At 37.6% G+C, this 13,875-nt stretch overlaps 1 protein-coding gene across 4 annotated transcripts in view; it reads left to right on the top strand.

Moving 5' to 3' along the window:
- The window catches only part of MIA2 (MIA SH3 domain ER export factor 2), a 63,473-nt gene that overhangs the window by 2,181 nt on the left and 47,417 nt on the right, over positions 1-13,875 (top strand). For 2 of the 4 annotated variants that reach the window (XM_060263241.1, XM_060263243.1), the window contains exons 2-6: positions 1,740-1,873; positions 6,040-6,126; positions 6,255-11,271; positions 13,170-13,379; positions 13,492-13,589. In XM_060263241.1, the coding sequence (XP_060119224.1) occupies positions 1,740-1,873; positions 6,040-6,126; positions 6,255-11,271; positions 13,170-13,379; positions 13,492-13,589 (5,546 nt within the window). The remainder of the gene's footprint in view (positions 1-1,739; positions 1,874-6,039; positions 6,127-6,254; positions 11,272-13,169; positions 13,380-13,491; positions 13,590-13,875) is intronic. The other 2 variants (XM_060263244.1, XM_060263242.1) reach the window with 2 other exon arrangements.

Raw genomic sequence — 13,875 nt, 5'->3', positions numbered from 1 at the left:
TCAAGAACTAAAATAGGTCTGGAAAGGACTCCTTCCCATCCCCCTGTCTTTTACTCACAGAAACTGAAGCCTGGAATACTGTGGTTGGCTAGCAACAGCCACTGAAGGAATTAATTGTTTAAAGCTACAGGCGTTCCTTTTATCATTTTGGATTAAAAAAAAAAAAACCAGTGTATTTATTTAGATGTCACCTTTTTTTGCAAACCTGAAAAGGTTTGTATAAAGATGTGTCTTACCTATTCACACCTCCAGTCACTGGATGTAAGTATCCAGAGATTTGGCTGATTTCAATATTCAAATATAAGATACCAAAGATATGGAACACTGCTGCATGTGTCAGTTTCACCAAGGTCCATAATTAAAAATATGCTGAGCTGCATTTTTAATGCTGAATTTTCATTCTTATAATGCTTTGTTTTTATGGTTTTTTTTACTTTGTAACTTTAAAAATTGGGATAGTTTCAGGGAGTAGCTGTGCTGGTTTGCAGTAGAGCATCTAGCTTTTGATTCCAGTAGTACCTTAGAGACCAACAAGATTTTCAGGCTATGAAATTTCAAGAGTCAAAGCTTCATAACTGATGAAGGAAGCTTTGCCCCTGAAAAGTTCATATCCCAAAATTCTGGTTGGTCTCTAAGGTGCTACAGGACTCAAATCCCAATGTTTAGAGTATATGTTCATTGATTGTCTAGAATAAATAGTTGGTTTTGGGTTTGAGTAGTATTAGTTTGGGGAGAGGTTGTGACTCAGTGGAAGAGCCTTCATTTTGCATGTAGAAAGTCCCAGGTTCAATTCTTGCCATTTCCAGCTAAAAGAACCAGGTAGTAGGTGATGAGAAAGACCTCTTCCTGAGACCCTCGAGCAGGGGTGGCCAAACTGCAGCTCAGAAAGCCAAACATATTGTCAAGGAGGAACTTAATGTAGGCTTACTCTCAAGTAAGCATGCTTAGCATCAGGACCTTAGCTTCTGAGTGCTGACCCATACAGAGGCGACTATTTCTGCCATGTGTGAAGTGGAAAAGGAGGGGGAAACAGGTGTGAAGTGGGAAAGGAGGGGAAAATCTCTTCTCCTCGACCACAGAGGTTGCCCAGAGACCTAGAGCAGGGAAAGAGAGCGCAAGAGCCAAGGGAGACACTGGAAGGAGAGGCAGAATAGAGAGGGCAGCACAGGGTTCCTTCTTCATTTCATAGTTTCATAGCCCTTGTAGGGGCTGCATTTGGTGTCAGTACAAAGAGAGATGCATAATGATGCAAACAGTGGTCAGTGGTTTATATGGTACATCTGTGTTTCCTTCTCTCACTGGTGCCAAAAAACGTTTCCCTAACCTTTCCCTATGCTGGTCTTATGAGAGCTACTCCCAGCTTTTGTTTTTTTTTAAGTTTCCTTCTAGCATGATCATGTTGTAAAGTGCATACATGTGTTATCTTTCTGTGCAAATAAAATATTAAGAGTTTTAATAAAGATGTGTGTGTGATATTTGTTCATGTCTTGCAGCTTTCAAACATCTGACATTTATTCTATGTAGCTCATACATTTAGCAACTTTGACCACCCTTGGCCTAGAGAGCCACTGCCAGTCTGAGAGATAATATTGACCTTGATAGAACAGTGATCTGATTCAGAATAAGACAGCTTCATATATATATAACTGAACAAACAATAGCACAAAACTCTTCATATGTTGTCTTTATTTTTTACATATTTACAGCTTCAATATTTTACATTTTTAACATATTTACAGCTTCAATATTACGAGTGCAAACCATTAAAGACTACACAGGACCTGACTGTCGCTATCTGAACTTCAAATCAGGAGAAGAGATAATGGTATACTTCAAACTATCAAGGAAAAGGGAGGATTTGTGGGGAGGAAGCGTAAGTACTTCAATAAACACCTCTATAAGCCATTAGATTTCAGTGAGATCAACAGGTGATCCCAGTTATCATTGGGCTGAATCCAGTGGCCATGTTCCATAAGCAGGTCTCCCACTGCAGACTCTCACTTCAATCCCCATGTTGTTCCTAAAGGTCCCCATCCCAAAGGAGTTGCATTTTTGAAAAATCAGTGGGCTGCAGCAAGAAAATAACCTTTGGAGGCCATTGACAGAAAATAACCTTGGAGATAATATGGTGGCAGCATGTTTTCTTTAAGAATTTTGGGAAATTAGACACTGTTGCATATATCCAATAACCTGCAGACTGCACAGAGCAGGACTTTCACACTTTCCCATCTACTGCAGCTGCACCTAAAATGTTTGTTTGGGGTGGGGTCCGTGGACCTTCTGGAATAGTATAGAGTCCACAGTGGGAGTGAATAATACATATTAAATGTTTATCTTTCAGACTCCTTGTCAGTCAGCTTCTGAGGGGGCAACCAATAAAACAATCATCAGTACAGCAATACTGACAATTTAGTAGTCATGCAAAATCAAACAAAACATTGCAACAGTACATAAAAGCCAATATAACAGTAGGTTAGCAGTGCAATCCTGCCAGAGCTACTTCAGTCTAAACCTGAACATGAATGGGCCTGAGCCTCTCTATACAGAGTTGCCATTTAAATACACTTTAAAAATAGGGCTGCCAATCCCCAAGTGGACAGAGAAATCCAAAGCACAAGGCTTTCCGTAAAGACCAGCCTCCGTATCAACACCAAACTTAGTAAACAATACAAGAAAACATAAGCATATATTAATTCATAAAAGACCATACAATTAGTCCTTAACACAAAAGGGAATGTGTTCACCAAGAAACAATCCAATCTTTGTGGCAAATTGTTCAGTTCATTCCAAGGAATCCTGGTGAAATAGTTGTACTGATGATCAATGTCTCTTAATATACGCAGCCAACAATCCAAAAATTGAGAAGACAAGATTGTACTGGAACCCTTGTTTCACCCAAGCTTCTTCAAGCTGCAAATAATCCTGAATACATAACAAGATCATGTAAAATTTAACCAATATACAAATGAGCCACCAATTTTTAATGTAAAAAATTAAACCATACCTTTTAGCAATATTTTCATAACCTGGGCAAAAAACACCATTCCATTATTACATTGAAGGGCACTTGAAAAGTGCTAAGGAAAACAATTACAAGTGTCTTATATGTAACAGGTGTCACATATTTAGGGGTTCCTTAAAGATACAGTGTAGCAAGCTACAGCAATGTCCCAACCAAAACTTACAAATCAACAGAAATAATTCAAGCACATATCTAACTTCAATTACAAAAAACATATCAGGTCCCAATCATTATTTAGCCCATGTGGAGTTAAGGTCCTTAATTTGAAAATCATTCGCATTTCCTGTTGATGAAGCCACCTACTGCTGTCTACCTTGCCCTGCAACCTTATTAGAAATTTGAGCAGCACACAAAAGCGCAAGGAATCAGGTTCATGCTTGAATTGGAGGAAATGCTCCACCAAAGGAGCATCCATCACAAGATTTTTCACTCTTGATTTGTGTTCCAACACACGTGTGCGAACAGCCCGTGTGGTGGAGCCCAAATAAATTTTTTTACGCAGGCAAAGAATTGCATAAGTGCATCTTTGGGTAGCACAGGTCGTGGTATCCTTTAAAAATACCTTATAGCCAGTTTCAGGATGAAAAAACTCAGAAGTTAGTATAGATAAACCACATGCTAAGCAGGCACCGCATTTAAAATGCCCCCCTGTTTTTCCCATATTTTGTATGGATTGTGCAAAGTCTGCTCTTACTAAAAATTCACCCAAGTTTTAAGTTCTTCTAAAGCTCATTCGTGGTATCTCATGACACCCAGGCAAGTCCTTTACAAGAAACCAAAATTTTTTGATTATGTTATAGACAGATTGTGTTAGCGGAGAAAATTGCATGGCACACGCTACTCCATTTACCGAGTTCTTCTCCCGCGGTTGTCGGGAGTTATTAAACAAAGTAATTCTTTGTATATGATTAATCTTGGAAACTGCTTTCGTTAAAATTCTATTAAGATAACCTCGAGACTTAAACTGCTTACAAATATTGCTCCTTTCTTGTTCAAAATCGTGTCCTAGTTGAATTTTGTTTAGCCCTCACCAACTGACTGAAGGGCAAACTAGCCCGTAAATGTGAAGGATGGCAGGATTGAAAATGCAGTGGGGCACTTCTATCTGTGGGCTTCCTATAGACCTTTACCACTAAGGTGTTTGTTTCCGTCTTAAAGACACAAGTGTCCAAAAAAGCAATCGTTTGTCTATCAGCAATATAAGAAAATTTAATGAGTGTTGTTCATCCACTCCATTAAAGGAATGTCTATAGATTCGTGCAAAATCACCGCCATGATGTCATCTATATATACGATATAAAGACCAACGATTACTATATATACGATATATAGACAAACAAATCAGAAACTTGAAACAAAAGAGAACACAAAACAATAAAATCTATTGAAAATGCCAGCTAGCTAAGCTCTTCAGGTCTTTGGGAGCTAGGAGATAACTTATTACAGTGTGAGTTTCATTGACAAAGATATTCTTTTCCCACATAATCTTATTTAGAAAATCTTACTGTTAAATAAGAAAAATGCATTCCTTGGAAAATATTTATTTGTAGACTGGGCTGTAATCCAGAAAGCAACATGACAACATACATGCATGCAGCTGGTTTCTTTCTTTCTTTCTTTCTTTCTTTCTTTCTTTCTTTCTTTCTTTCTTTCTTTCTTTCTTTCTTTCTTTCTTTCTTTCTTTCTTTCTTAAAATATTCTATCTGGTAGGGATGCTATCCTCCAGATGGGACCTGAGGACCCCTTAGGGCTGCCAGCCCCCAGGCCGGGTGGGGGAACCTCCCCTGACATTGCCGGCACAATGACATTATCCAGAAGTGACATCATCACACTGGCGCGCACTGGCTGCTCTAGGTGTTTCTGGGGAAACTCTATGGTTTTTCCAGACGCTCTAGCGATTTGGGAGAGGAATCTCTATAATACAATAGGCCGCGGGGGACTTGGCAACCATAGGATCCCTTGGAATTACAGTACATTTGCAGACTACATAGAACAGTTCCCCTGGGGAAAATGGCTGCTTTGGTGGGTGAACCTTCTGGCAGTTTATCCCGCTGGGTTCCTGTCCCCCCCAAGCTCCATTCCCAAATCTCCAGGATTTTCCCAGACTAGATTTGGCAATCCTAACCCCTTATCTGCTGCCAATGGCCATGGGGGCTCTGGCTACCCTATGGTCTGGGGAAAAATGAAAAGAAATACCTTCACTGTATTTTATACAAATGATACAAATGCCAACACATCTTTAAAAGACCTCTCTGCATTGCAGTCTGACTTAAGAGCTAAAATACCATTATTTCTGCAGTCAGCCTCTCACAGTTGTCATTTCTCTGCTGCACCATCCTAGGGTTTAAAAAAAAAATCACTATCACTTTCTAACACTGTAGCACTGCTCTGCTAAAGCAATTACTGATTTGTTTAAAACACTAAAACCCACCAGTGTCACAGCAGGGAAACCAGTGGCCACAAGGGGCTGATGGAAGGAAATGTGCAGAAGACTCCTGTGAGGAAGTTCCCATTGCCCATGCATTCCTCTGTATTTGCAGTGATGATGAAAGCAACATAGAGGATAGTCATGGAGGATTGTCATGGTGTGCCAACGGCTATGGAAAACACTGGCCAAAATGCAGTTTTTAAAATTATGGTTATTGTTACATGAAAGAGTAGCTCTGGTAATGTGGAAAGCAATATGAGCATGAAATTTTTGTACCCATGTTGGGGAGGAAATAGGGCATTCAGTGGAAAGAAGGTGGGTTAAAGAGTTTACCTAGTTCTTGAAAAAGTAGTTTGAGCAGCTGCATTTACAAAAGTGCTTTAAGGTTGTCACAGAAGAAAATTTAATGTGCAGTTTCACCTAGACTATTCTCAGAAAACAGGAACATTTCCTGAATGAAAGTAAGAGTTTTATTATTTACACAATAAAAATACAGGGCTCTTATTATTGTTTTTCTTGTACTACACCTTTAAAGCTCAGTCAAACCATGATTTAATATAATACAAATCTAAATGTTTCATTTTTATAGAAAGGTAAGGATTTTGGATATTTCCCAATGGATGCAGTTCGGACAGAAGAAGTTTTTGTTACAGAAGAAGTAGAAGTTCCAACTAAGGTAAATTAATATGACATCACTGTAGAACAATTTAAATGGGAATATCTTTGTAGGTGCAGTTAATAAAAACTATCTACTTAACAATAATGTCCAATGGTACATTAACATTTATTTATTTTATTTTTTAGGAAACTGATTTTCTTTGTCTTGATGGAGGGGAATATGTTTTTGAAAACAAAGACAGCATATTTAATACTGAGAATGAAGAAAATGAATATATACCTTTTTACACAGATGAAGACTATTTAAAATCAAACATGCCCAGAGATGAGGCTCTTGAAGTGACAGGTACTTCCTTCCCAAAAGAATATAAAGAATCTGACAGCGATGATATCAGATCCAAAGACCAGCATGCATTGGAAACTACAAGGTATGGAGATTCAGAACTCAGAGACAGCAAGACTGGAGAAGATGAGAGCATTCAGCAAGATGATCAAAACAGCCAGAGTCTGAAACCAGGCCCCAAACAAGATATGTGGTCTGTTTCCAGTATTGCAGGTTGGCTTGGTTTGGGAGACAAACAAGAAGAGGAGCCTATAAGAGAAATCTCAAAGACTGAAGAACAAATTACATTCAGACGCAGAAAAATAGCCATCACTGATGACAGTGACTTTAAAAAACTAAACTATGAAAGTGAAACAGAGTCAAGGACTTGGTTTCAGAGTGCTCTGACAGATTTGATGCATTTTGGCAGTGAGAAGGCTGGATTCAGTTTGCTATACAATGAAAATGTTCAGGACATCTCCAGGATCACGGGAGATGCTGATCACCATGACAGCACTACAGCATCAGATACACAAGAAGAGGAGCCCAGAGATTCTGAAGTATCCAAATCAAACTGGTTTGATTTAGATATAAGTGATGTTTTAACTTTTGGGTACTCTAATGAGAATGAAGTTAGAAGAGAGAAGTATGAACAAACAGAAGCAACAAACCCAAAAGAAGAATCACCGCCTTCAAGTGTATATTCAACAGGGATTTTAATGGATCAAATCTTGAGAAAGCAAACATCCGAGTCACCATACCATGAAACACAAGAAAAAGATGTTCAAGAAATTACAGAGGTTAAAAAAACAGATTCCAAGGTGCAGTTAGCAAATGACCGTACAGACTTCAAGGAGGCTATGGATACATCTTTTTCCAGTGAGCCAGGTGACAAACTACTCAAATCTCACTATGCAAAACACAGTTCAGTATCAGACAGTGAAGTTATGGAAAATCTTGACATTAGAGCTATAATGAAGGAGTCAGGAAGAAAAAATGATCAGTCAGGTTGGTATGAAAGTATCTATAGCAGCATATTTGGTTTCAGTAGAATCAAATCAGATATTCAACCAGCTCCCGATTCTGTGGCTATTCAGAGGTTGCAGGAGTTAGTTATAGATCAGTTTCTGCCTTCTCATGGTGCAGATCAAGCTTTTATCCCAAAAGTCAGCCCAACTGCAAGGGAGGAAAATTCTGGCAGTCCTCAAACACATCAGTCTTTCTTCTCTTCCATTCCTTTCACAAACACATTGAATGCCATGAGTTTTGCATCTAAAGAAAAAGGGGATGTACACATTACAGAACAGGCTCTGAAATCTAGAGAAGGAAGCTCCCAGTCTAAAATAGAGAACAAAGCATTCCATATGAAAAAAGAAAGTAAAGCTCCATTAGTGGTAAATGAGAAAGTCACTGAAAAGGTTTCAATAATCCTTGATGTAGCTACTTCTCACGAAAATATCCTATGGTCTTCTTTAGCAACAAATAATCATGAAGAAAGTGGAGAGAAAAAACAGGATGATGAATTAGTGAAAGATAATGCTTCACCTTTTCAATCTGTAAAATTTAGATTAGAGCGAGGAATCTGCTATGGTCATCACATACAAATATCATCATATAGAAAATCTGAGAATTTAGACATGCAAGACAATTCCAGTATAGAAGATTATAGTCCTACTCTAGAGGAGAAACAATGCCCTTCTTTGGAGCTAGAAAATGTAGCTAATTCACTGGCACAACAGACATATACTGGAATTTATTCCCTTGAAAAATTTGTCCCAGCAATAGAAGAGTCAGATTGTGAGATAGCAATCAAATCAAAAGATAAGACTAAAACAGAATATCATTCATACTTGGCTGCCACTGGAATATACTTAGAGAGGTTATCAAAAGGAGAAATGACTGAAACAACACAAGACAAAGAAGGAAGTAATCAGGCAACAAATAGAAAACTGACATTTAAAAAGCTGAAAGAACATACGAATCATTTCCCACAAATGAAGGACAACCCACATGAAGATGAGCTACTTAATGATATAGCAGATGATGATAAACTAGATATACAACAAAGCAGAGAGCAAATGTCATCAGCAAATGTTGAAGTGATAGAAAACACTGAAGTAAAAGAGATAGTTAGGCACTCAGATGGCATGAGCCAGAAAAAATGTAATGAATTTTTCCCCAATGATAACACAGATGTTAATAAAAATCCTTTTCATAACCAAAACGAGAAGGGAGCAGTAGTTTCTCAAGGCATTCAGAGTGCAGCCCAGTTTCCATCTTCAATAGCATGTGAAAGCAGAGATTTAACAGTTGCCTCTCATTCTGAAAAAAAGACTACCACATTTGATGAATCTCAGAATTTCCTTTCTTTTAATGACTGTGAACATCTGCTTAGCTTCCAGAGCTCTACAGAAAAAGACAAAGGTTATCTGCAAAGAAGCCAAGATAATATTAGCTTCAGTGATGAAAGCAACCAGTCAAAAAGTATTCCTAAACTTAGAAAAAAAGAAATGGAAAAGAAGAAACAATTTCATCTCAAAAAGTATAATCTAGCAATGAAGAAGGAAGGCATTTCCAATGAAGACATTTTGTTGTCTTTATTAGCAAAGCAAAACAAAGACAGTGAAGGTACTAACTCATTAAAAGATCAGCCACTTGTTTCATCTGCAGAGCATCCATCAGGACATATTATAGAATCATTGTTCAGTAATCAAAAACTGAAGGGCAAAAGTAGTGAGAATAGTGTAGAACAGTTCCCTAACAATAAACCACATTCACTGGAAAAACAACATGAAGCACCAACATTAATGATCAGTGTGCAAAAATTATCACAGGACTATAAGGTTACTAATGAAGAACCCACATCTGGAATAAAAGATGTTAATGAAAAAGAAGAAATCAAAAAGAAGAATTTTGTCTCAAAAGCTTTGGAGAGGGGTTATATTGATGTTTCAAAGAGAGAGCAAGTTTCAGATTCAGTGCCTTTTTTGAAGTCAGGATCAGAAAAGCTTGACAATATACAGGGAGGCTATATGGTAGATTCCTGTGATGAAAATGAATCTCCTGATTTGAAAAGCAAAGGAAAGCTTTGTCTTGATCATGCCAAAGATTACTTTCCTACAAACTCTGATGAAAATGATAATCTAATCAAAAGTGTAGTTCCTAATGAAAGTGTTAATCAGGTTTCCCAAGAGAGAATAAAAGAACAAGGGCAACCTTCACAATGTAACTCCGAACATAGTGAAAGCAAACAAGGAGACAGTACACAAAATATAGAAGACAAGCTGAAGAAACAAACAAATAAAAATTACCCAAATATATTTAAAAAACAAGAGATATCTCCAGTGGCTACATCTAAGAATGTATTTAAAAGTGAAAAAGATATTCCTGGGAATGGTGGCTGCATGTCAAAAGATGACGTTATCAACAACAGGGTACAAAACACAAGCATTCATTTTCCACATAAGTGTACAGCTGGAAAACATGGTGAGGAGGAACTCAGCTCAAAACCAATACAAGGATATTTTGATCATGCTAAAGTTAGTGATGCTTCATTAACAGCAAAAGCAGTTGATGATCATGGTCTGAAAGAAAAACTAATCTTATCTTACCCTAGTTCTGGTACTTTTTCTTCCAAAATGCCTGTAAGTTTGCCATATCTAAAGGATGATCAAAAAGACTTAAAAGCTGAACAAGAAGTCCCATATTCCCATCCTGAGCTATCAGATTGTGAGAATAGTTATATTCTAAGTCAAAAGTGTCCATGTCAGATGGTACATAATACAAGAAAACATTTCCCACAAACACCAGATTTAGATGTGCCGGAGCTTGGAGTCTCCATAGGCCATAAACAACTAAACATTTTAAATATGCAAAGCCAGACATTTCATACAGGTCATAATGATGATCCTAGACTACAGTCTGAGGATCATTGTATAAACCATGTCCCTGTACTCACTAAACATAGTTTGGAAATGGGCCATTTAACTATTGATCTGAATGATGAGAACTGTGCCCAAGACAGATTTATTTTTCTTCCAAAAACTCTAAACTATATAGAACAATTTGCTGCTTCTGGAGGTAGTCAAGAAAAAAGCAAAAAAATTACAGGAATTGAGAAAGAGATAGTGCTTAAGAACATAGAAGGCAACAATGACAAGACAGGGAAAGAACGTGTGCTGGATAATAGTTTTACTAAAACATCATGGTTTCTAGGAAGGCTACTTCAAAATAAGCATAACAAAGACTCTACAATAAATGAAAAAAGTACAGATAATATAGTCATCAAGGGTCGGGAGGTTGAAATATTGGGAAGTGATTCTGAACAAGACAAAGGTGAAGTTCAGAACATAAAGGCCATCAGTTATAATTTTAAAATAATGGAACAGAGGACTCAGGAGGAAATATATAAACATACCCAGGAAAAATATATCACTTCAGATGCAAGAGATTACAGCCAAAAAGATAACACATATTTAATTCCAGAGACTGCATCTGTTGTCCAAGAAACAGCCAAAATTTATAAATTGATAACCGATAAGGAGTTGAAGCTAGAAAAGGTTAGTTCACTCAGTGGAGTCCAAGAACATTACATAAATCTAGCTCAGGAATTCAAAAGGATTCTTCAAGCAACTATGTGTGAAAGTTACAAATTGCTGCTACTGGAGCAAGAGTTTGAAAACCTTTGTCACGACATCACCACTTTTCCATGTGAAGAAGTTTTAAGTGAAAGAAAGCAAGTTATTGCTTCTGTGGAATATGAAAATACATTTATGGCTGAGCATAAGAAGTGTTTGAACAAGAAAATGAATTTAGTTGCAGAACTACAAAGTCTGATGCTGGACGTCAGAAACAAATGTGAAGCCCAACAGGCAGACTCAGGTACTGGATCACTTTGTAGTTAAAAAAGCAAGGACAATACTTTCAAAAACAAAAAGGGCCATATTTTCCCCCCAGAACAAAGTTTGAGTTCAGTGGCACCTTTAAGACCAACAGTTTTATTCAAAGTATACGTTTTTGTGTGCATGCACATTTCTTCAGATGCAGTGACATGTATCTGAATTCAGACTTTGTTCTGCTGCTTCAGACCAACACAATTACCCACCTGCATATATTTTTCCCCAGTATAAAATAAGACAAGTAACAGCTGTTTTTTTCTGTGCTTATAAGACTGCCGGACAGTACCCCTTTCAGGCATATAATATCCCTCTGCACCATGCTATATTGAGGTTGTAGGAAATATGATTTTAAAATACAGCGAATAAATGGAGAACTGTTTTTTTGAATACACAGGAAAACCAGATGGCCTCTGGGAAGTTGCAGTATCCCCATGACAGAAACACACTTAACAGCAGACATATAGCTAGTAAAAACTTAAAAGATCAGCCAGTGAGGCTTGGATCCACTGCTGCATTTATGTGGGTGTTCCATGGAAACATTGTAGCACAACAAAGACTAAGGCTTTTCTAGTTGATTAATGCTGTTGTTCAGTCCTGTGGCACAGAGTGGTAAAGCAGCAGTACTGCAGTACTGAAGTCTGAACTCTCTGCTCACGACCTGAGTTCGATTCCAACAGAAGCTGGATTCAGGTAGCTGGCCCAAGGTTGACTCAGCCTTCCATCCTTCCGAGATCAGTAAAATGAGTGCCCAGCTTGCTGGGGTGAAAGTTTCAGTTTCAGTTTATTTCAATTTATATATAGTGTAAAAAGACTGGGGAAGGCAATGCCTAACCACACCGTAAAAAGTCTGCCGTGAAAACATTTGAAAGCAACGTCACCCCAGAGTCGGAAACGACTGGTGCTTGCACAGGGGACCTTACCTTTCCTGTTCAGTCACACAGTCGAGTCCGACCCTTTGCCCCATGGACAAAGTCACGCCAGGCCTTCCTGTCTTCCACCACCCTCTGATTAATACATGTTGATTAATACATGGGTTTTAATCAGTTCAATAAACATTATAGTTGACTATCCTTTATTCAGGATACTGGAAGAATATAATTTTAAACTGCAATATAATTGTAAAGTGTGAAATAGTTTTTTCCAATAATATGGGGTATCTAGAATATATTAGTATAGGAAATGGAAGACAAAGGAGCTTCCAAAAATGGGCAGACTAACCCTTCTGTTGTTCTGCTGATTCTCCAGTGAAGCATTCCTCTCCCAAATGATTTTCTCCTCAATGAAGGAAAATTTTCAGCTGCCCAAGGGAGGGATGAATAGGAAAGAATTGGAAGGTGAAGAAAATATTGAATATTGCTCACCTTCCAGTTCTCCCTGAAGCTGCCCTCAAACATTTAACTTAGTTCTATGATTTGTCATTATTGTTTTGTCAGTTTCCCTAAAATGTTTCCTTCTCCAGTATCACAAAACCTTAACCATTCCTTATATGTCTTATATGTCTTTTGTTGTAAACCTGGTGGTGGTGGTGGTGGTGGTAGTAGTATTAGTAAGTCGTAATATGCTAATGGCCAAATGAATAATAATTAATAAACTGACAGTCCGAGCAATAATTATAAATGAATTACTTTATTTACATATGAGTTACACATTCAAATGTTAATGGATGATGAACACTTTAATGTGTCTAACTTGCATTGTTTTCAGTTTTCTGGCTAATTTTAAATTGGGAGATTGCAGATTGGGAGGAGGACTCTGATGATTAAAAGAAAATTAGAGTTGTGAATGTGAAGCTGGAAATAATCTGCTAAATCTTCATATGCCAAAATTACAAGAGATTAATTAAATTAATATAAAATTAAACAATTTTATTGTTGTTTATAGGTACAACCAATACAGGAAAATTATCTGGTGGTGCTCCTATAATTAATTCAGATAACAAGCCTAACAGTGGTCAATATTTAAAAACAAACAAAATTCCTTCTGTAAATATTGAGCACAAAATGTGTACTTCAGAGAGCAGTGGTCATCTGAATTTGAAAGAAAGAGTATTAATGGGAAATCCAATGAATCTAAATTCTACTTTCAGATATGGTAAGTGGTATCTAAAAACTAGCATCCAAAATCACACATTACCAAAACAAATCTTATATAACACCAGAAATTGTAAAACGTGTTGTCTCTTTTCTTTCCCTTTTATATGAAGCAGAAAGAGAATGGCTATTTCAGATAAGCCTATATTTGAATGACATCTGTGACCTTATAAAGTCTGCATTTTCATTTATGATGTTTATGAGAGAAAAGGTGAGTGTCTTTAATGTTGTTACCTTGCATTAAACTTTCTTGTGGGTTACAATCCTAAACAGGTCTACTCAGAGGGTTGCCAGCCTCCAGGTGGGGCCTGGAGATCTCCTGCTTTTACAGCTGTTCTCCAGCTGGTAGAGATTAGCCCCCCCTTGAGAAAATAGTTGCTTTGAAAGGTGGACTCTATAGTATTGTAGCATGCTGAGGCTCCTCCCCTCCCAGATCCCACTTCCAAAATCTCCAGGTATTTTCCAACACAGACCTGGCAACCCTAGCTCAGAAGTAA

This window comes from Heteronotia binoei, chromosome 21 (genome assembly GCF_032191835.1).
Source record: "Heteronotia binoei isolate CCM8104 ecotype False Entrance Well chromosome 21, APGP_CSIRO_Hbin_v1, whole genome shotgun sequence".
NCBI lineage: Eukaryota > Metazoa > Chordata > Lepidosauria > Squamata > Gekkonidae > Heteronotia > Heteronotia binoei.
This window is presented reverse-complemented; position numbering and strand designations above follow the sequence as displayed.